This window comes from Coregonus lavaretus, assembly GCF_964263955.1.
Source record: "Coregonus lavaretus genome assembly, chromosome: 10".
In the NCBI taxonomy this organism is placed as follows: domain Eukaryota; kingdom Metazoa; phylum Chordata; class Actinopteri; order Salmoniformes; family Salmonidae; genus Coregonus; species Coregonus lavaretus.
In genome coordinates, this window is record NC_139997.1 from 47,248,506 (window position 1) to 47,272,465 (window position 23,960).

At 42.8% G+C, this 23,960-nt stretch overlaps 1 protein-coding gene across 1 annotated transcript; it reads left to right on the top strand.

Moving 5' to 3' along the window:
- Nucleotides 1-1,913: 1,913 nt before the first annotated feature.
- LOC311136647 (zinc finger protein GLIS3-like) lies at nucleotides 1,914-23,353 on the top strand (the record flags this gene model as incomplete). The annotated part of the gene is made up of 10 exons (XM_084170853.1): nucleotides 1,914-2,328; nucleotides 4,356-4,551; nucleotides 4,731-5,907; nucleotides 12,364-12,525; nucleotides 12,637-12,747; nucleotides 13,284-13,425; nucleotides 14,798-14,930; nucleotides 20,103-20,269; nucleotides 22,931-23,113; nucleotides 23,220-23,353. 10 exons carry the CDS (start codon nucleotides 1,914-1,916, stop codon nucleotides 23,351-23,353), a joined length of 2,820 nt encoding a protein of 939 aa, XP_084026979.1.
- Between the last annotated feature and the right edge of the window lie 607 nt (nucleotides 23,354-23,960).

Sequence of the window (23,960 nt, forward strand, 5' to 3'; positions counted from 1 at the left end):
GTCGTTATGAAAAAGTATAAACACAAAAACTACAGGCTACATGGCATCAGCAGCCTGGTGGTCCAAAATAGTATAACTGGTGTATTTTAACAACAATAAACCCACCCGTTTAAAAATGAATTTAGTATATGTCAATCTAGCAAACAGGCAACTAAAAGCAACTTTCTAAACAATGTTTTGGTTAATTTCTAGCTTGTTAGCTAGCTAGCTAATGTTAAGTTAGCTGGCTAGCCAGTTCAAATAATGGCTATATCATATAGCTGACAACGTCTTCACTTTAGCTCATTTGTCTTCATTATTACAGGAAAATAAACTCTCACAACAAGATCATTATTTACAAGTTAATGGCGAGCCAATTACAGAAAATAGCTTACGGATGTGAGTGTGATGAAATAAAAGCAGGGCATTCTACCTGATATTTTTTTTACTTGGACACTGTCTGGTTGGCCTAACGTTATATCCTAATTTGACTTTGGTGCAGGTCACGTTCTTCACATTACTGTCTCTGGTAAACACATACTATATCAAATAAAATCAATGTTTATTTGTCACTTGCACAGGATACAGAAGGTGTAGTGAAATGGTTACTTGCATAGAGTAGTCTTTTGTTTAGACATGTAGCTAGCTAGCTAAACAATGAACCATAATCCCAACTCATAACATTACTACCCTGCATGAATCTGCAGGTAGCTAACCAACCAGGTTCAATGTTAGCTAGCTAGCTAACATTAGGCTATAACTAGCAATGCAAATGGCTCTGAGATACGAATAATATCAGATCATACACGTAACGTTAGCTAGCGAGCCAGCAGCTAACGTTAGCTAGCTAGCTAACAGTATGCTTTAACTTGAAATGAAAACGACTTTGACGAAATTAGAAACTTATAATATCTGAAAATGTAGCTAGCTAGATAGACTATCTTACATGGATGGACGCATCTCCCTCTCTGTCACAGATGCCATGGTTGCCCTTAGTTAGAAGATTTAATCCGGAGGCAGATTTTTATACAACAGACTTCTGTTTGTTCTCTTTTCGACTCCCTCCGCACATTTGCAATCAAACGCCAGAATTTTCTCCATCTCCTTAGCTATCATACTCTGCTTCCACCGGGCATTCCACTGATTTCAAAACTCGGTCCTCCAGAAAGTGGAGAGCAACACTTTTGCAGTTATTTGTGATATCTTTTCTTAAACGCGTTAGAAAGGATTGCCTACACATACTGAGCAGCCCTTTGTTATAGACAGAAGCGTGTTACATGGCAGACCAATCCGAACTAATTTCTTGGCATTTCCAGCCAATTCATTATCTCAGCCAATCATGGCTAGCTGGAAGGTTCCTGTCTTTTTCCATGGCTAAACCAACTAGGCTCGTAATTTAACAATGTTATTCGTATTTACCGATGGCATACAAGTTTGTTATTAAGGCACATGAAAGTTCACATGTTCCAGAAGGCATTTCTGCCAAAAAACGCATTTTGATAAAAAAAGTTTACGTTCAAATGCCTCTCCTGTGAAGTAGTGACGCACGACATACACCTAGTTTCCTGAAACGGGTCACATATGGCAACATATTGTTTTGAAGATATCAGTGAATTCTTCCGTATGCCAGTTATAGTTTGTGTTCTCCCTTATTACACATTACTATAAATATGTGCCTGTCTCACTGATATATTTCAGATGCCTTTGTCCATATGGACAGACCACTGAGGGCCCGAAGATGCAGGAAAGGGAAAGGAGATACATAGTCAGTTGGACAACTGAATGCATTCAACCGAGAGATGCTGATTTAGCTGCTGCTCTTCCTCTTCTGCCAGACTCAAGCATTACTTTTGAGAAGAGGAGCATTGTGGGACAAGGCATTATTTTCTCCTAAACTCTCCAAGGCTGTTTGTTTAGAAGACACTGGGTCAGACATGAACGGTAAGGGCTGTCATCTCCTGGTCTCCCCCTCTGGTGTGCCCCCTTCGCTGGGCATGATCACAGGACAGCAGGCCCCCTCCATCAGGATACCTATACGCACCACCCTCTCCCCGGGATGCTGTGCCACCCTGAGCCCCTCTCCGGTGGGTAGCAGGGGCAGAGGAGGGGGTGTCCAACACTCCCAAGTACCCCTTAGCTCCAGGACAAACTCTGGGAATTCTGGGAGTTCTGTCCTGCTTCCTGCCCTGAGCCTCCGCAAGCAGGTGTTGACCAATGGGAAACAGCCAAATGTTTTAGGTGTCTCACAGATGTCATGGCAACAAATGCCCACCCTTCAACTCCCACCCACCAGCCTTGCAGCCACCAATCAGGGCATGGCGTCCGACTGCTCTGACAGTGGTGTCAAAGGTAAGTTCTTCTAAGCCTTGTAAATAAACAACGTTAAATACAGAGTAATACATTTACACATGGGTAAACACCCAATGATGATATCTTGACCTTCTATGTAAGATAACTGTTATGGACTTGAGCAGCCTCAGCCTTTGTCCCATCAGTAGGATATAGTGTGACCTTAATGACCTTAGAGCAGTGGTCATCACTCAACATGCTAACTGCTGATACACTTGTAAGTGAGGATGTCACTCCAAATAAGTCGGAAGTGTCCTATTGAAGTAACCAGTTGCTGTTTCCTACCATAAACTATTATTTAAAACTTAAATCTTTTTGAGGAACTCTTCTTCCCTCTCAACTGAAAGATCCCAGTGTGCACATGTCCTAGAACAGAAGACAGGCTCACAGTGATATGTTGTAAGCAGAGTCGTTCAATCAGCCCCTCTCTTTTCCCCTCTCTTGAAAGTAGCACTGATTTACTGTACATAGACGTCTTCATACTTCACTTTACCTCAATGTCGTCCGCCCACCCTAACCTACGCTCCTCCCCAGACCTCCTTTCTCCCTGGCCTGTTTATTGATAATTAACCAAGCAGAAAGCTTGTCCCTAAATGAGCCAAGGAGGAAAAAGAGGAAGAAAAAAAATCGAATCGGTTTGTTGGGGGGAATTTCAGGATTCATAAGCTTCCCCTTACAGAAAAAGCACGATTTCACATGTGGAAAATCATGTGAAAACATGTGTTTTTGGAACACTTCACGTGTAATCACATTTTCACATGTGTAGTTTCATGTTATCACATGTTGCTTTACATGTTCACATCTTATCACATTAACTTCACATAAGAGCAAGTGATCACATGAAAATGTGTTTTTGGAACAATTTACATGTGATCACGTGAAATTCATAATCATTCGTAAGGGTCTACTGAACACGACAAAAAACGTTAGGTTTGTGTTTGATTTCTGTTGAAGATGTCTGTCTCATAGGTCCCTGGTGTGCAAACACAGGTTGCTGTGTTAATATGGTTAAGTGAACTGTGATGGAGATGATACTGTGATCAAAGTCAGATACTGCCAGTGCAAACTAGAAATGTGTGTCAGATACAGTATGATGACAATGGTTGGATGCAAATGTCAATGCCACAACCACATTGTAGAAGCCTACAGTAGTTGAAGCGCTCACTACAAATACACACAGGGAGAGTTCTCCACAATCTTCTTTCTATTATATAGACAAGTTGTCTTGTCTATAATTTACTTAGAATAGCTTAATTCTATAATTAATCAACTTACGAAAGTGGTTATTTTTAATCTTGTTTCAAGCTGTGTTGAACAATGTTGATTGAAAGACTTTAGAACAAGCAGCAACACTGGAATTTTGAGGCTGGAGTGCTCAGATATAGACTTCTGATTCAATATGATTTTTGTAATACAGGGTTTTTTCTGGATAAAAAGGGAGTTATGGTGGTGGGCGTGGGAGGAGGCGTGGTAATGGCCGCAGTCGGCACGGCTGAATTTTAGAGTAAACCCCATCTTGGTGTAGAGAACTTTTTGCATTTGCCAATTTCCTGCAATTCTATACATTTCTACATGGAGCTGAGATTAAAAATAAAATAAAAAATCAGTTTTATAGCTAATTTCCTTCAATTCTACAAATTTTGCCATGGAGCTGAGAGAAAATTTTGCAGTTTTCAAGCTTATTTCCTGCAATTCTATACATTTTGCCATGGCTAATAAGTCTGTGTTCGTTTCCTCAAACATAATAACAAAACCAATACTGCTAAATTCATAGTTTTTTTTATTTTCAACTCTCCCTGACTGTCTAGCTTTTATTTTGGTGATTGTTAGTTCTCAAAGATTATATTATAAAAAATACTTTATATCTGGTTTTAGTCATTAAAGTTTACACTGAAAGCATTTTTCCAACCCATAATGTTGACACTGTTTTGATTTGTAAAGTATATGGTCTAATTTCCTATGTCCCTGTATAGTATGACCTTGGTGGTGAACCCTCAACCCTCTAATGGTGAACTTGTCTCTACCAGGTTACTCTGTCTCAGGACCAAGTATGCAGGTGTTGGGCCAGCAGGCTGGTGCTAACCTCTGGGTCACCAGTAGTCCCATGGTGGTCCAGAGCCTGGGCCCAGTGTCTCCTGTCACGGGCCAGGCCTACACCTCTGAGCCTCTGGTACCACATCCCCAACCCCCACAAGGCCTGGTGGTACCGTACACAGATGCCAGGTGAGTCAACCTCTACACCACTCTAGGTGAGGGAGTATACCGCCAAACTCTTGTCATTACACTGATTTCTGTGCTACTCTAAACAAAATCAACATACAGTACTCTATTAAACAGTTGTGATACTCATTTGTGAGATTTCCCTGGTACTTACTTACATAGTACGATGTGTTGTTTCTCAGGTCCTTGCTCTCCAGAGAGTCCCTGGCATCCACCACCCTGAGCCTAGCAGAGACCCAGTCAGTTCTGAGTGGCAGACAGGAGTGGCCCTATGGCTACCGGGTCCTTCCTCCACTCTGCCCACAACAGGGTTCCACCCAGGCCAGCGATGGGGGTGAGCTGCTCAGCCTGCCCCCTGGCACTGCCATGTCCGGGGGCACCAGCATCTCCAACTCTGCCTCCCTGCCCTCCTACCTGTTTGGGGGAGATGCCAACAGCCCCCGGCAGTACTCAGCCCGCTCCAAAAAGAGGGCCCTCTCCATGTCACCTCTGTCAGACGGCTATGGCATCGACTTCAACGCCATCATTCGTACCTCGCCCACCTCGCTGGTGGCTTACATCAATGGCTCCCGGAGCTCTCCAGCCTCCCACCACACCCTTTCACCCCTCCAGCCTGAGGTCTATGGCCACTTCCTGGGGGTAAGAGGGAGCTGTATCCCCTATCCTCAGCCTCCAGGCCTCCGCAGCCTCCCAGGCTCCACGCTGGCTCTGACCCCACTGAGTGACCCCCACCATGGGATGGATTGTGGCCGCATGCAGAGGCTGGAGCAGGGCGGGGCGCTGGAGAGCCAGATGGCTAACATGGTGGTGGAGCAGCAGTGTCTCCCAGAGGCGGGAGGGACACCACAGAGGGCTGCCAGGAACACTAATGACCTGGTACCATCTCTACACTTTCAGCTAGAGTTGGCCACCATCATCAGATCAGATAGTCCACCGCAGGGCCCCCCGCCTCCCTACCACTCTCACCAGCACCGCCACCTCCAAAGACCTCCTAGCCACATCCAGGGTCAGGCCCAGTCCCAGGGCCCTGTCGCTCAGGCCCCCCCAGCTCCCCCTGGGCATGGGGCCAGCCTCGTGCCCCATCCCCTGTCCCTGTTCCCCATGCTGGAGGAAGAGGAGGGGGAGCTGGAGGACTACAGTAGGGGGCACTGCTGCCGCTGGGTGGACTGCAGTGCTGTGTATGACCAAAAGGAGGAGCTGGTTAGGCACATAGAGAAGCGCCATGTGGACCAGCGTAAGGGCGAAGACTTCACCTGCTTCTGGGCGGGGTGTCCACGCAGGTTCAAGCCCTTCAATGCCCGCTACAAACTCCTCATCCACATGAGAGTCCACTCTGGAGAGAAGCCCAACAAGTGCACGGTACATAGCAAATCTTATCTCTGGTGAAGGCCTCAAAACTGTCTTTAACATGCAAGTGTGTATCTGTTTAGTCATCCACTTCAGAATCCATTGGCTTTACCTGAACCAAATTTTACCTCAGCTTTACATACATCCCCCTTATGCACAATGGTTAACATCCTTTTTTCCATAAGTGTGTTACAGGGGGTTCCCTTCCCGACTGTCTCTCCTGTCTACTGTGAGTCAACCAGCCAGGGAAATAGACATCTTGAAGTACGCACGTTGTACCTCTTTAATGCCTTTGTGTACTCTGATGTACGTTTGAAGGCTGAAGGTTGGGGTCAGAAATATGGTCTTTCTCCTCTTAACTGCTGCCACGGGCTAATTAGCCAGCTCTGTGATAATTGACATGGGAGTTAACTCAATTATGTAGTTATTAAATCAGCACAAAGACAGCGCTGTGCTTAAGATCTGGCAGGGCACCAGTCAGTAAGCCTCCTGCCCCCCCCCCCCCTCTCTCTCTCTCTCTCTCTCGCTCTATCAGGCAGTCACAGGGCCTGTAAGCAGCCAATAAGGCTTATTAGTGCCAAGTCAGGTACAGACTTGGCTGGGGTTCTGGGAAGGTGATGCCCCCTGGCCCGGTTCTTGATCGGTCTGGTTCTGTGGCCAAGGAGAGAGACACTTGAATGGAGTTAATCTGAAAGCCATGTATCCTTGGACATGGTTCTGATGAAGGGATTGGCTTGATTCCCCTGAGACAGGTGCTCCCAGGCCTAGTGCTGCTGCTGGTGGTGCTCTCAAATGTGCCGCTAGAGAAGGCTAAGTTTGGTTCTCTTCCCTAGTCGCTTTTGATGTTTGTTTTCTGTCGGTTGACAGATGAGTTGTACTGCACTGTATATTAGAGCTGGGCGATATTGACACAAATCCATATTGCATTAAATTACCTGAATTGTTGTGATAATGATAAGGATAACAATACGTTTATAACATTAATGTGCACCAGTTTTTTAAATTGTCCTTTAAACTACTACTACATGTTTATGGTGGTTGCCATAACAATCACCCATATTAGCAAACTTATTTCAAACTTATTTACATTTCTGTATTATAGGCTACTTATCGTAATGAACAATATCAGCAAAATGCCTGCGATAAGTGATCGGTATGGTCGTTGTCAATAATTTTCTGTTAATCGTCCCAGCTCTACTGTGTTGTAATTGCAGTTAAAAGGTATCCTTCAGGAGCCATAGCAGCAAAACATCTATGCACATTAGTTGCAGTAATGAGCTTGGGCTCTGTTTTAGGATCATTAAACTGGATGAGTAGAGTTAACTGGGTTTCCAAGGAGAGAACATCACACTCATACTCAAGATCCTAGTCTGGATGATTGTAGAGATACCCCGCACCCTCAACCCCACTGGGAACATACTTGAGGTTCAGATGAAGAAGAGACAAGCCATTCTCGTTCCTTGTCTCGTTTCGCTGCTTCTTGGTTAGTCAATTATTAATTGGATGCATACCTGTGGTCGACCTTTCGCTCCAAAACACTCACTTATTAGTGCCAACCAGTCCCGTTGCTATGGAGGCTGCAGCTGCAGTCGGATGGGTCTGTGTGCCATGTAATCTCACCCCCTACCCAAAAACAGAACAGACATTGGGTGTGTCAGAAATGGCGCCTTATTCCCTATTTAGTGAATAGAGTGCCATTTTATACGTACAGATGTAGGATCTTCATTTGACCCGTATTGTCGCAGCAAAATAATCCTGCAGCAACAAGATTTGAACATTTAGTCCATAATGTTGCTTGATCAGTGGTTAGGCTAGCTAAAATTAGACTACATGAAAATGCAATACTGTTACTATAACCGTGTATTAGTACGGGTTTTTAGTGAATTAATGTAAATCACGAATTTCATCTGCATTTCCAGCAACAAAAGAGTGATCAAATTAAGATCCTACATATGTACAAATGTAGAATCTTAATTTTATCACCCTGTTGCCAGAGAACTTTCTTGACAGGCTTGACTCAGCAGCATAAACTGAAAAAGTCCTACTGAAAAGAAATAGAACGGTCAGTCCATTATTGGCAGAAACGGTCAGAAAACCCAGACTTACTGAACAAAAACAGTCTAAGCAATCAAAGTCAGAGCCGAGGAGCCAGACTTAGACAACAGAGCCTCTCACAGAGAGAGAGAACCAGGTCTTAGATGCCATGCCAGCCAATTGTCCAAGAATTACACTCTAGCTTATTGTGAGGAATGATTGACAGGAATAGGGTTGCAGAATTCCAGGAACTTTCAATAAATTCCCTGTTTTTCCTGAAATCCCAGTTGGGGGAGTCCCTGAATCAGGAATGAATAAGCAGGCCTTTCTTACGCATGCGTTTCTTCCGCACTTCTCAGTAGTTGGTATTCAGACTTACCTTATGCAGGTGTGTAACGGACTTTGCAGGTATGGTAATTCAACCGCTGAAAACCCTCCCACTTGCTGGCCAATAGATTTTCTTGTGTAATTTTCATTCAATACATTCAGTACATTTATCTAAAGCTATCCCTTTAAATTTGGTGTACCTTTTAATTTGAATTTTCTTGACAGACTCACTAGAATATATGGAGAGAACGGTTCAGAATATTAGGGATCAATGAAAGAAATCCATGTAAATACTCACATATTCAACTCCTTTTCAGTACCAATTGGTAGATTTAAACCTACTCTGATCTTGTATTATTTAGGTTTAGAAAAACAGGTTTAGAGAGCCTTTACGTACTAAATATAATATTGGTGAATCAAAAATGGTGTTTTGATTTATCCTGAAAGTTGCCGTATTCAATTGTTCAGTCCCTGAAATATTGGAAGGTGAGAAAAGTGTACAATAGGGATTGAACAATAGTCCTATAAATAAATATACCCTAATAATCCTCACTAATCGTGGAACAGTGATGACAACGGTCCAGTCATTGTGAATCGTGCGCAGATAAACCCTTCCCACTGGGCACCGACATCAATTCAACGTCTATTCCACGTTGGTTCAACGAAATTACGTGGAAACAATGTTGATTCAACTAGTGTGTGCCCAGTGGGTTATCATTCCAAGCTCTCGATATGTAGACTACTGTATATCTTGACTTACCCTGGAGTTACCCGTTTTGATTGATTGGGCCTCAAAGTATGTCACTTACGGTTAACCAAAAAAGGCCCTCATTCATATACCATTTCCCTTTCATACTCTAAAAAAATCTGGTTATACATTTTCTTGGTGTTGGGTGTTCTATTCTGCACTAGGTTCACTTGAATAATAGGTTCACTTGTGTAATCACAGTGTGCATTTGAGCATATCAGTTATTAAGTTGAAAGAAGACATTCAGACTGAGACCCCAGTAGTTCCGTGTTAATCCACTTAGTTCCTTACAATGGACAGCTTGAAATTCTAGTCCTGCCCACACCACCACAGAATGCAGGCCTGATGAGATTTCTGGTTTGCCAAGATTTTTAGCGGCATCTCTACAACCGCAAGGAGGGAAATAACTTGGCACCAAAAAAACAGTTCAGACTTCAAAGTATTTTAACAACCCAGCTTCTTCTCAAGTTTCTGTAACCATTTTTAGCTCTTGTTTTAAAGTAACTGTCCAGCGTTTCCAGAGTTCTATGAAGTATGCCATATAATTAATTATAATATGAGTGAAATAGTTTTTCTTCCAAACAATTGCATTTGAGTATGTTAAAAAAAACGGATTTTCTGTGTTTGAATGGTGTGGGTGTAGCCCAACAACAGAATTGTATGGGCGTAGATGAGTCAGTAAAAATATTCACTCAAATAGACCACTGATTGGCCAGCTCAGACAATGAGCCAACCCTGACGTTTTTTAAACGGTCTGTCTGAGATACAAATTTGAGGTTAGGTTTTTTAAGTGTTTTTTTCTCCAATTCATGCTTTGGCCACCAATACGCGTGTAGGATGAGTCAACAACATTATTTGGGTATGAGTTAACAGAATATTAACTTTTAAAAGTGAGATTTTCACTGGACAGTTACTTTTAAGACCTAAAAATCTCATGCACTAACTTTTTGCATTTAAAGAAGATGATAACAGACGAGGATAATTTGACTGAGAATGAGGAGAGGATATGTGAGAGTGAGGTGAGACATGAGTCTGAAGAGGATAAGAATGGGAGTTGAGCTGTACATAAGAGTAAGGAAAGCATCATGTAAAGATGTGAGTGAGAAGACGAGAGAGTGGATATGTGAGAGAGTGGAGAAGAGAGAGTGGATATGTGAGAGAGTGGAGAAGAGAGAGTGGCTATGTGAGAGAGTGGAGAAGAGAGAGTGGATATGTGAGAGAGTGGAGAAGAGAGAGTGGCTATGTGAGAGAGTGGAGAAGAGAGAGTGGAGAGAGGCTGAGGCACTACAGTGGGCACTAGACTGACTCTGCTGGCACGATGTGGGCGGGTCATTGTTCCCCAGGGCATAGGAGGCTGCCAGGACCTGTCAGGAGGCTGGCTGTGGCATTTAGCTCCACTGAGGAGCCATGTTGCTATCTATTCAGACCCTCTGTCCTTCAAAGCAGCTAAAAGGGGACTATTAGCTTTATTAGAGTGTGTGTGTGTGTGTGTGTGTGTGTGTGTGTGTGTGTGTGTGTGTGTGTGTGTGTGTGTGTGTGTGTGTGTGTGTGTGTGTGTGTGTGTGTGTGTGTGTGTGTGTGTGTGTGTGTGTGTCGGGCAGGCAGGCCACTCCTGGGCACCGCTGGGCTCCTGGCAGTATATTTGTGTGTGATGCTGCTTCTCAGTTCTTTTCCCATCCCCAGGCTGAATGACTATTTGTCCTGCTCATTCTCTCTGGCCTGTGTTTTTATTCTGCTAGCCCGTCTGAATGGTCCGATGCTGATCCCTTTCTCTACACTGTTGTTTGGAGTGTCTGGTCGTGGGGTACTTTCCTAGGATGCCACTGTATTAGACAGCATTTGGACAGAATATCCTGCTGTGTGTGAAGAAGACTTGTTTAAGACTAAGACTGGTGGCTTTCTCCGCTTTCAGTAATACACAACTGCTGTTAGGTCATGTCCCAATACAAGCAGGACATGGTAAACACCCACAAGGAGAGAGATCATCATCGTTGCATGGGAGACCCCATCTGTAAGCACTAAAATGCTGTTGAATGTACCCCCAAATTCACACATTTACTATGATACTGTCATGCAGAATCAATTTTCCATCCCTTATAGACTGGTGAGCACTAATAGAATTCTCAGGCATATCCGCCTCCCTCGAACCCTCTTGAGTTACTTAAGGCTTATAAAATATATCCTTTACTCCATTCCTTTGACATTAAGAACATATGTTTCCCATCAGAAGCAGTCATAATGGCCTTACTGGAATTGAGTTTTGGCATAATGACAGTACTCTGCTGGTGGTTGTGGTTTTGCTCTGCAGGGTGTATGTTCGTGCCTGCTGTTTGCCAACTTCGAGAGAGAACATTTGCGAGTGTAGGGTCTGGAGTAGGTAGCGCTTTGCCTGTACAGTATGTTAGATATGTGAATTTCATCAAGATACTGTCTTGCAAGAAGATACCAGCAATGTTGATTCAGATAGAGTTCAGAAGAGAAATACAGTCTGAAATGAGCGGTATGTTATTACATTAATTAAAGGAATGGGAAATATGTCCCATAGAATGAGATGAGTCAGATATAAAAGGAACTATATTTAGTCAGCTCAGACTGAGGGAGAGGTATAGCTATGCAAGGAATCCAGTCCTGGAGGAACAATAATAAAATGGGTCATGGTTCCATGACTTTACTCTGAAGCTGAAGCAAGGACATTCCAAGCACCATGACCGCAGAGAGCGCAAAGTGCTAGGCTTGGCTTACAGTAAGAAACTGTGATGATTCACATGTCTTGAGGGTGAGGTCATTGCAGTGAGGTGGGTAGTACTGCACAAAGGAGAGCTGTTCAGTTCTGCTGACTTGAATCAGCTTCCATCCACTACTCCTGAATCCCATAGCTTGTGACAGCGAGTGCAGTAGACCTGGGCAGGGAGCAAGCTCTTTTGACAAGGAACAAACCCCTCTACTGGTAGCAGTTTTCTACAATGAGTTACTCTGTCATCACATTTAGCTCCTATGAGACCCTAGAGACAAGATAGTTTTCACAGACATTGAGGTCTGTTTACACACAGATACTGACCCCTGCTGGTTACATTGACAACCTCACCTCTTAAATAGTGTTTGCCAATGTTATTTTTTCCCGGAAATTGTTTTGTGGTTAGTGCTATCCGGGATCCTTGGGACGTCTGTACCCTAACCTTAACCCTAACCATTTTACATTTCAACTTCAATGGGGTATTGTCAGAGTTGGGACGTACCAAGGATCCAGGATAACATGTACCATTGATTTGTGGACCCCTGATGTACAGAATAGGTTCATGATAGGTATACTAATTGTAGACGATCACTCCTGTCCCTATGCCCTATGTGTGTGGTTTCAGTTTGAAGGCTGTCAGAAGGCTTTCTCTCGGCTGGAGAACATGAAGATCCACCTGCGCAGCCACACTGGAGAGAAGCCTTATATATGCCAGCACCCCGGCTGCCACAAAGCCTTCAGCAACTCCAGCGACAGAGCCAAGCATCAGCGCACACACCTGGACACGGTGAGTTGAGTGGCATAACACAGACACACAGAAAACACACACACACACACACCGAAAGTTGTTGGTTTTGTGACATAATTTATAGTTGTTTGTGTCCGTGTGTTTGTGCAGAAGCCGTACGTGTGTCAGATCCCTGGTTGTGTAAAGCGCTACACTGACCCCAGCTCCCTGCGCAAACATGTCAAATCCCATTCCTCCAAAGAGAGGCAGTTGAGGAAGAAGGTCAGTATTGAGCTGCCTGGACTCTACTCTTAACAGTTATACCTGATAATCAGCTCAATCACACTTTGCAGTCAAAGGATCCACTTGGCTTAATCACAGTCTCAATGTCTCTTTAGACATTCTCTCTCTTTCACTGCCTCTTATTTTTCCTCACTTACTGTAAGTGACATGGACACTTCTGTTGTATCACAAACACATCCACTCGTACAATACACTAAATACAGTATGGCTACACATAATATTGTATACATCTTCACTAGTTAGTTGATTTGCTTTGCTGCGCTGTAATACTCAGACCTTATTAAAGTTCCTGTTGGTAAAAATAATGCTCATTAACTCAATCTTCGAGTTAAGGTTATGTAACCATAGATACAACCAGCCACAGGAGGTGGGTTGTTTCTATAAAAACGAATGTTTCTATAGTTTACGAATGTGTGCTCCCACATTCACAGCTTCTTTCATTAGCAAGTTACTGTATTCTCTACTTGCATTTATGCTGATCTCTGTACCTCTGTTTCTATGTGATTGGTCTAAAGCTGAGGTCATCTATTGACATGAGCCAAGAGGCATTAACGGACTGTCTAACCATCCAACCCCTGCAACCCAGCCTCTCTCCTCTGGACATGATTGACAGCAAGCTGGGCCAATCACCAATACCTTCCCTAGATCTCTACACAGGTACACATTTTTCACATGCATTGACGGTGCCTTTAGTACAGTAGTTCTAGCAAATATAGGCTTACTCAAATGTGAAAAGACATGGTTTCATACACTATATATATATATATATATACAGAAGTATGTGGACACCCCTTCAAATTAGTGGATTTGGCTATTTCAGCCACACCCGTTGCTGACAGGTGTATAAAATCGAGCACACAGCCATGCAATCTCAATAGACAAACATTGGCAATAGAATGGCCTTACTGAAGAGCTCAGTGACTTCAACGTGGCACCGTCCTAGGATACCACCTTTCCAACAAGTCAGTTCATCAAATGTCTGCCCTGCTAGTGCTGCCCCGGTCAACTGTAAGTGCTGTTATTGTGAAGTGGAAACGTCTAGGAGCAACAACGACTGAGCCGCAAAGTGGTAGGCCACACAAGCTCACAGAACGGAACTGTTGAGTGCGGAACTGTCACTACCGAGTTCCAAACTGCCTCTGGAAGCAACGTCAGCACAAGAACTGTTCGTTGGGAGCTTCATGAAATGGGTTTCCATGGCTGAGCAGCTGCACACAAGCCTAAGATCACCATGCACAATGCCAAGCGTTGGCTGGAGTGGTGTAAAGCTCGCCGTCATTGGACTCTGGAGCAGTGGAAAGGCGTTCTCTGGAGTGATGAATCACACTTCACCATCTGGCAGTCCGATGGACGATTATAGGTTTGGCGGATGCCAGGAGAATGCTACCTGCCCGAATGCATTGTGCCAACTGTCAAGTTTGGTGAAGGAGGAATAATGGTCTGGGGCTGTTTTTCATGGTTCGGGCTAGGCCCCTTAGTTCCAGTGAAGAGAAATCTTAACTCTACAGCATACAATGACATTCTAGACGATTCTGTGCCTCCAACTTTGTGGAAACAGTTTGGGGAAGGCCCTTTCCTGTTTCAGCATGACAATGCCCCTGTGCACAAAGCGAGGTCCATATAGAAAGGGTTTGTCGAGATCGGTGTGGAAGAACTTGACTGGCCTGCACAGAGCCCTGACCTCAACCCCATCGAACACCTTTGGGATGAATTGGAACGCCAACTGCGAGCCAGGCCTAATTGCCCAACATCAGTGCCCGACCTCACTAATGCTCTTGTGGCTGAATGGAAGCAAGTCCCCGCAGCAATGTTCCAACATCTAGTGGAAAGCCTTCCCAGAAGAGTGGAGGCTGTTATAGCAGCAAAGGGGAGACCAACTCCATATTAATGCCCATGATTTTGGAATGAGATTTGAGACGAGAAGTGTATGTTCTTATACGCCTTAATTTGAGTCTGGGTTACAGGCTTATGTTGTGTGTAGCCTTGTCCGTTGTATCCATATCTCTCCTTTGTTGTCTGTGTTTGATAGATCTGCTGACCAGTGGGCAGTCTAGCCACTGTGTGTCTCTATCCATCCCTGTCCCTCCAGCTGTTCCACAGGACCAACCCTCCTCAAACGGCTCACACCTGGCTCTGCTGCGCCCCCAGCAGGACAGTTATAGGTACTGCAGCCACACATCAGAACGACTATTATTAGTCTTCTAATCTGAGTTCACCACATACGTTTTTTCAGCTTTGACTGTGAGGCAATGCTAGAGTTTGTTTAATGTCACTGCCAGTTTTACATTTATATTTGGATTGAACATTTGCATTTAGGATAAACAATTGGTATTCATACAATGGTGTTTTTCCTATGGTCAGATTATGAAAATTCATAGGCAGCTGTCACAACCTGGACCATGCTAAACTTCCCTGACTTCTGTCACTTAGTATGTGTTGTAGTTATGTGGAAATAATTTTCTAAGACATTGATGGCGAGAACATTTCCATTTTAAAACTATGTGTGCATGTTATACTGTAATTCTGTCTTAAACGTTAAGAAGTGTAAGAGACAGTCTTGAACTAGAAAAGTGGGTACTGTTTAAACCATTCATCATAGTCATATTTAGTCACATATTTATATCGCTGTAATGACATATTCTCACCATAAATGCAGTAATCTATTTATAATAAACCAGTGGAGGCTGCTGAGGGGAGGACGGCTCATAATAATAGCTGGAATGGAGTATAATGGATGGAATGGTATTAAACACATGAAAACCATGTTTTTGATACCATTCCATTTACTCCATTCCAGCCATTATTATGAACCTTTCTCACCCCAGCAGCCCCCACTATAATAAACATATATGAGTAGGAGTCATGCAAGGATGTCTATAACTGCATTCAATGTGGTCCTCTGTAGCTCAGCTGGTAGAGCACGGCGCTTGTAACGCCAAGGTAGTGGGTTCGATCCCCGGGACCACCCATACACAAAAAATGTATGCACGCATGACTGTAAGTCGCTTTGGATAAAAGCGTCTACTAAATGGCTTATTATTATTATGTTCCTTCCTTGAGACTCTGAGAATTCAGTAATTTTCCCAGGTCTTGTGTAAATGTTGAAGCACTTACATTTCATGTGTAGTTAACTCTTTAGTTGATTTAACAGTATATCTAACCCAAAGCAACAATCCAAATCAGTTTATTAAAAAGAGTCGCTGTGTGATTATTTCTTTTTGTTACTTTGTGGATAGTTGTGGACCGTGGTCCTCTGTAGCTCAATTGGGAGATCATGGCGCTTGTAACGCCAGGGTAGTGGGTTCGATCCCCGGGACCACCCATATGTAAAAATGGATGCATACATGACTGTAAGTCGCTTTGGATAAAAGCGTCTGCTAAATGGCATATTATATTATTATTATATATGTGTTTCATAGTTATGACAAGTGCTGGCTAATGAAAGTTCTGAAGTCATTGCCTTGAGAACTGTCTTTCAGTCTCACTCCCAATGATTTATAATATATACACTAGATGACTGATGTGGGTGCTCTTTTGAAGCCCCCGCACCTCTATCTTGGCACCACCGGCAGTGTAAAAAATATTTTGGAAGCTATAGAAATGCATTTATTAATGTCAACGTTTGTTTTTGCCAGTTCTGTTACTGTCCCCACTACAACAACAAAATACTTCAATACATACACTATATATACAAAAGTATGTGGAGACCCCTTCAAATTAGTGGATTCCGCTATTTCAGCCAGACCCGTTGCTGACAGGTGTATAAAATCGAGCAATCTCCATAGACAAACATTGGCAGTAGAATGGCCTTACTGAAGACTTCAGTGACTTTCAACGTGGCACCGTCATAAGATGCCACCTTTCCAACAAGTCAGTTCGTCGAATTTCTATCCTGCTAGAGCTGCCCCGGTCAACTGTACGTGCTGTTATTGTGAAGTGGAAACATCTAGGAACATCAACGGCTCAGCCATGAAGTGGTAGGCCACACAAGCTCACAGAACAGCGCGTAAAAATCGTCTGTCCTCGATTGAAACACTCACTACCGAGTTCCAAACTGCCTCTGAAAGCAACGTCAGCAAAGAACTTCGTCGGGAGCTTCATGAAATGGGTTTCCATGGCCGAGCAGCTGCACACAAGCCTAAGATTATCATGTGCAATGCCAAGCGTCGGCTGGAGGGGTGTAAAGTTTGCCGCCATTGGACTCTGGAGCAGTGGAAACATGTTCTCTGGAGTGATGAATCACACTTCACCATCTGGCAGTCTGACGGATGAATCTGGGTTTGGCGGATGCCAGGAGAACGCTACCTGCCCCAATGCATAGTGCCAACTGTCAAGTTTGGTGGAGGAGGAATAATGTGCTGGGGCTGTTTTTCATGGTTCGGACTAGGCCCCTTAGTTCCAGTGAAGGGACATTTTAATGCTACAGCATACAATGACATTCTAGACGATTCTGTGCTTCCAACTTTGTGGCAACAGTTTGGGGAAGGCCCTTTCCTGTTTCAGCATGACAATGCCCTCGTGCACAAAGCAAGATCCATACAGAAATGGTTTGTCGAGATCGGTGTGGAAGAACTTGACTGGCCTGCACAGAGCCCTGAACTCAACCCCATCGATCACCTTTGGGATGAATTGGAACGCCGACTGCGAGCCAGGCCTAATCGCCCAACATCAGTGCCCGACCTCACTAATGCTTTTGTGAATTCTATTCATTCTACTGCTCCTTCTGGGGAGTGCCAATATGGCCGACCGGTGGCTTCAAAGCCTCTCACTGGCCAATACATAGCATCAGCAATCCAGGGTTTATATACATCATTGCTTTTTCCCCTACTGGGTTACCGATCAACAGCGTTCTTGGTATTCTGCAGGTGAAAATTATACCTTTTTATATAGTGACAGACCTTACCTACAGCAGTCCTGTTGAAATCCACAGTCCCTTCAACATACTCTATTGATGGCTCCTGGCAGATACTTATTTTCTGTCTGTGTGTCTAAGACATTGATGGGCAGATATGTGTTTTAATGGCATCACTGGTTGCATAATGTCCGACTCTGACAATGTGTCAGACAATGGTGAAATAGATGGTTATATTTAAAGTGGTTTGGTTTTTGAACCGTGTTCACATCTACTTTCTGTGAAGAGAATCTGCAGGCCCAGTTGCATCTGTTGGGCAAGCAACTTGCTATTTTCTATTCATGTTCAGTTCCCATTGGCACAGTCACTGTAGCCATGACTGATTCAAATGCCTCACCCCTTTTCTCTCTTTTTCTTCTCATCTGCAACAAATACCTACTTAAACATTGGTTGTCATGGCTTTATGGCAGTAGGCTCATAGTTAGAATAATCTGATTTAAAATAGAGCATCATTTTCTCCCCTTGTGAAAGACTCCAAAAGGCTTTTTGTGGCACGCTGCACCTCAGCTGTGAAGAGAGCTGTTGAGAAGAGGTTTTACAGGTTGGGATTGGCCAGCAACACTGTTGCCTGGTCAGCCCACAAAAAAACATAACTTCATCCATGCACTTCAAAGGCGGTGAGAAGGAGGGTTTTCTGTCGTTTTGGGCAGTCAGATGCTCATGGCTTCTCACTGACACTGATTGTCCTGGTAGCAGCAGTAGGCTGCAGCATTCACCACGGGATTCTGGGTACACAATCGGCCAATGAAAGCACTGGTCATTGGTCTCAAGGACCTGCATTAGTGGAAGCTATAGCCACCAACTAGAGTGGCTCAGGAATTCAATAAGTGAATCATAACATCTGAAAAATACCATTCAGAGGCTCTGGGAAGAGGATTGCTGTAATTACCTTTCTAGATGTTAAATCGGTTGTAAAATCCCTGTTGCCATTTTCTTCACTGCCGTTATGTGATTTCGTTATTCCCTCATTCAGCCTGTGCATCGTTATTCCCTTAATCAATTGCATTGTAAACACCTCAATTATTTTAATTACACTGGTGCCAGTAAGAAAAATGAAAAAGGTTTACAGCTACACAATAAAAGCATTCATCCAACTCATTGTTTGGCCTTTCAAAGCATTTTCTTGTCTCTTACTTTCTGATGCTTGGTATGGGAAAATACGTTTTTTAGTCTTGGCAAACAAACAGGTCATTAAGATTTCTCTCACATACCGTCTGCCAAATAAGAAACTTCTATCTGTGCTTAGTTCAAATTGGTTATTTAAAGTTGGAGAAGTGTGCTATGTTACTACCCTCAGTTATGAAGTAGCTGCCTCTTTTAAACAGACTTCTACTTGTCAGCTATCAGTGTCTTTTGACTGAAAAAGCTGTCAGTGGTTTGAGGCAGAGAGTGGCATTCACGGCATCATGATATTGTGTGTCTTTTGACTAAAAGAGCTGTCAGTGGTTTGAGGCAGAGAGTAGGGTTAACAGCATGTTATTGTGCAGTAGGTATGCAGGTGAAATTACAGCGAGCTCCAAAGGTATTGTGACAGTGACACATTTTTTTTTTGTTTTGGCTCTGTACTCCAGCACTTTGGATTTGAAATGATACAATGACTATGAGGTTAAAGTGCAGACTGTCAGCTTTAATTTGAGGGCATTTTTTTGTCACGTTTATTGTAAATAAGAATAGAAAACACTTCTACATTAATGTGGATGCTGCCATGATTACATGGGGTATGATATTTGTGCATCTGTAGGCCGTCATTGTAAATACGAATGTTCTTAACTGACTTGCCTAGTTAAATAAAATTAAATATATAATAAAATCTGTAACTTCCTCACGATTCATTATTCACGATTCATTCAGGATTATCTGTAGGCTAATCATGGTAACATCCACATTAATGTAGAAGTGTTTAGAAACATATTATATTCTTATTTACAATAAAAGTGACTCCAAAATGACACAATACATTATTCACCATTCATTTCTATTGGGCACAAAATAATCTGAAACACAACCAAAACAAATAGCAAATGCATCCAACCAATTTTTAGAGTCACAAGCTTGATGTTGTCATTGTGTTCTATGAATATGGGACCAAATGCTTACTTTTTACTACTTTAATACACAAGTGAATTTGTCCAAATACTTTTGGTCCCCTAAAATGGGGGGACCATGTACAAAAAGTGCTTTAATTTCTAAACGGTAAATACCCTCAAATTAAAGATGACAGTATGCACTTTAACCTCGTAACCATTGTATCATTTCAAATCCAAAGTGCTGTAGTAAGAGCCAAAACAACAACAAATGTGTCACTGTCCCAATACTTTTGTAGCTCACTGTATGTCTCCATCTGTGACTGTATGTCTCCATCTGTGACTGTATGTCTTATTTGAACAACCTAATATTCACTCATCTATTTGAAACATTTCAGGTTTGTCGATAGGTCCACCCACCACCTCAACCCCGGGTCCCACCAACACCAACTGCCTGGCTCCTCCAGTCCTCACACTCACCATCCTACTGGCTTATCCCTAAAGACCAGCACACCCCTGAATCATCCCAGTCACACTCCTGTAGTAAACACAGACCAACACCCAGGTAAATGACATCTACTAACTACAGGTACCTCATATACTGTATGTTCGCTGCATTAATATATTAGGTGTTAATGTACTCAATTGGTGATATCCTTTCTTGGAATGTCAAAAGTGACATTCGGTAATGCATCACAGAGATCTGCATAGAATTACACCTACACCTACAGAGGGGTTTAGCTTATTGACTGTGGAAATGTGCCTGGGGAAAGAAAACAATTGGACAATTCCTCAGGGAAATTTCTACTCCGCAATGAGAGTTATTGTTTGTTTTATTATGAAAAAGTCTATTAAAGAATTGTGTGGGTGGTTTGACATTCTGTAGGTTGATCTTGGCTTATTTCTATCTGTTGTGTAGCTGGTGGCTGATGTTTTTCTCTGTAGGAAAGAAGAAGCAGTTTCACTCTCTAGATCATAGCTTAAAATAGTAAGCACTTTTCCCCCCACTGGACAGCAGCACTTAATGTTGACAATGTGTTCACACCGTTTCTATTGTTTTTATATATCAGATTAATAGTAGTGCTTCAATAAGATGGTGATTGTAATGGTTCATAGAACTTCAACTGAGTATTATTACTATTATTACTTTTATCAATACCGTATTTAGAGATCGATATGACCTCTGTTTTTAATATGTCTACATATGCATGTTCCCACTGGGCACACACTTGTTGAATCAACATTGTTTCCACGTCATTTCAATGAAAATACGTTGAACCAACGTGGAATAGACGTTGACTTGACGTCTGTGCCCAGTGGGTTGCCTGTTTGTACAGTGGGGAAAAAAAGTATTTAGTCAGCCACCAATTGTGCAAGTTCTCCCACTTAAAAAGATGAGAGAGGCCTGTAATTTTCATCATAGGTACACGTGAACTATGACAGACAAAATGAGAAAAAAAAATCAAGAAAATCACATTATAGGATTTTTTATGAATTTATTTGCAAATTATGGTGGAAAATAAGTATTTGGTCAATAACAAAAGTTTCTCAATACTTTGTTATATACCCTTTGTTGGCAATGACACAGGTCAAACGTTTTCTGTAAGTCTTCAAGGTTTTCACACACTGTTGCTGGTATTTTGGCCCATTCCTCCATGCAGATCTCCTCTAGAGCAGTGATGTTTTGGGGCTGTCGCTGGGCAACACGGACTTTCAACTCCCTCCAAAGATTTTCTATGGGGTTGAGATCTGGAGACTGGCTAGGCCACTCCAGGACCTTGAAATGCTTCTTACAAAGCCACTCCTTCGTTGCCCGGGCGGTGTGTTTGGGATCATTGTCATGCTGAAAGACCCAGCCACATTTCATCTTCAATGCCCTTGCTGATGGAAGGAGGTTTTCACTCAAAATCTCACGATACATGGCCCCATTCATTCTTTCCTTTACACGGATCAGTCGTCCTGGTCCCTTTGCAGAAAAACAGCCCCAAAGCATGATGTTTCCACCCCCATGCTTCACAGTAGGTATGGTGTTCTTTGGATGCAACTCAGCATTCTTTGTCCTCCAAACACGACGAGTTGAGTTTTTACCAAAAAGTTCTATTTTGGTTTCATCTGACCATATGACATTCTCCCAATCCTCTTCTGGATCATCCAAATGCACTCTAGCAAACTTCAGACGGGCCTGGACATGTACTGGCTTAAGCAGGGGGACACGTCTGGCACTGCAGGATTTGAGTCCCTGGCGGCGTAGTGTGTTACTGATGGTAGGCTTTGTTACTTTGGTCCCAGCTCTCTGCAGGTCATTCACTAGGTCCCCCCGTGTGGTTCTGGGATTTTTGCTCACCGTTCTTGTGATCATTTTGACCCCACAGGGTGAGATCTTGCGTGGAGCCCCAGATCGAGGGAGATTATCAGTGGTCTTGTATGTCTTCCATTTCCTAATAATTGCTCCCACAGTTGATTTCTTCAAACCAAGCTGCTTACCTATTGCAGATTCAGTCTTCCCAGCCTGGTGCAGGTCTACAATTTTGTTTCTGGTGTCCTTTGACAGCTCTTTGGTCTTGGCCATAGTGGAGTTTGGAGTGTGACTGTTTGAGGTTGTGGACAGGTGTCTTTTATACTGATAACAAGTTCAAACAGGTGCCATTAATACAGGTAACGAGTGGAGGACAGAGGAGCCTCTTAAAGAAGAAGTTACAGGTCTGTGAGAGCCAGAAATCTTGCTTGTTTGTAGGTGACCAAATACTTATTTTCCACCATAATTTGCAAATAAATTCATTAAAAATCCTACAATGTTGTTTTCTGGAATTTCTTTTCTCAATTTGTCTGTCATAGTTGACGTGTACCTATGATGAAAATTACAGGCCTCTCTCATCTTTTTAAGTGGGAGAACTTGCACAATTGGTGGCTGACTAAATACTTTTTTTCCCCACTGTATATTATGTTTTCGTGTTTATTGTTCACCTGCCTGGGGACTGCAGATGTAAATGAGCTGTTAGCTCTGGTGCAACGCATCACTTCTCACTTCTGAGACTTATGTTTTGTTGTAAATTGTCCCTGTTCAAATCAAATTTATAAATTACATTAAAATAAAGCCAAGGTGGTTCTGAAGAAATAACAATGAATGAAGGTGAAACATCAGAGAATTAAAACAGATACTACAGTGTCCCTCTTCATCTATTAGGAAATTAAAATAACAAGAAGTACCTGTTATTTTCCTCCTCAGGTTTTAGTGGTCAGATCCAGATGGTGTACTCTCCATCATACAATAATGGTACACATAAATCCACCAAGCAGACAAACTTCTGTCACCTGATGGAAATCCCAGAGTTTGATGAAAGCCTTGCGCCAACATTCACCACTCAGAACAGACTAGACGTCTCCCAACGAGCTCTGTCTGGGCTCACAGGTAATAAAGAGACATAAAGGACAATTAGAGTACAGTATGGATCAACATGCATTCATTTGCATCTATCTTATAGTAATGACTCTGTTTGTTATTGTTGCATCCACAGTATATGACCTGCAGGGTGCATCACAGGATCTGCTTGTTAACCCGGTGCCAGTGATGTCAGAGGACGCTTATTTACATGTCAGTGCAGTGGACCGTTGCCCTAGCCAGCTCTCCTGTATCTACACTGAGGGGTGATGTCAGCAAATCTACCTCCTTTCTAAGGCAGATACTTTCTGGAATGCAACTCCTACAACAACATTGTTCTTCAGCTACATGTTCCCTGACATTGACCTGAGTGTGATGCTCATCTTGGGTGAGAACTGTAGACAAGAGGGGACATTCAGTAGTTTTAATTAAATGGGCAAAATGAACATGTCCACAATACTTATTAACTGATATTAGTCAATGAACATTGTTTTCAAAATGGCAAGTCATGATAATTCTGAGATCCTTAGATGCTGTCTTCATTCATGTCAGTATCATCAGATCTCAGAATCTAAGCCCACAATGAAATATGCCTCCTAAAGATTGTATACTGAAAAAAAATCACAGTTCTGTGGATGCCAATGATATTGAGCTTTGGATGATTTTTTTATGTTTACATTAATTGAATGCATTTGTACAGTTATCGAAATATTGTCCCTCCTTTTATGTAATTATTAAATGTAAATACCATAAGAAGCACATTGAAGGCACGTTGTTTTGTTTTTCATGTTTGTTCTTCGTAGCATATGAATTAATTACGTGAAACAGAATGTCCTTCGATAAATCAAATATATTTTTGTGCAAATATGTTGAGGAA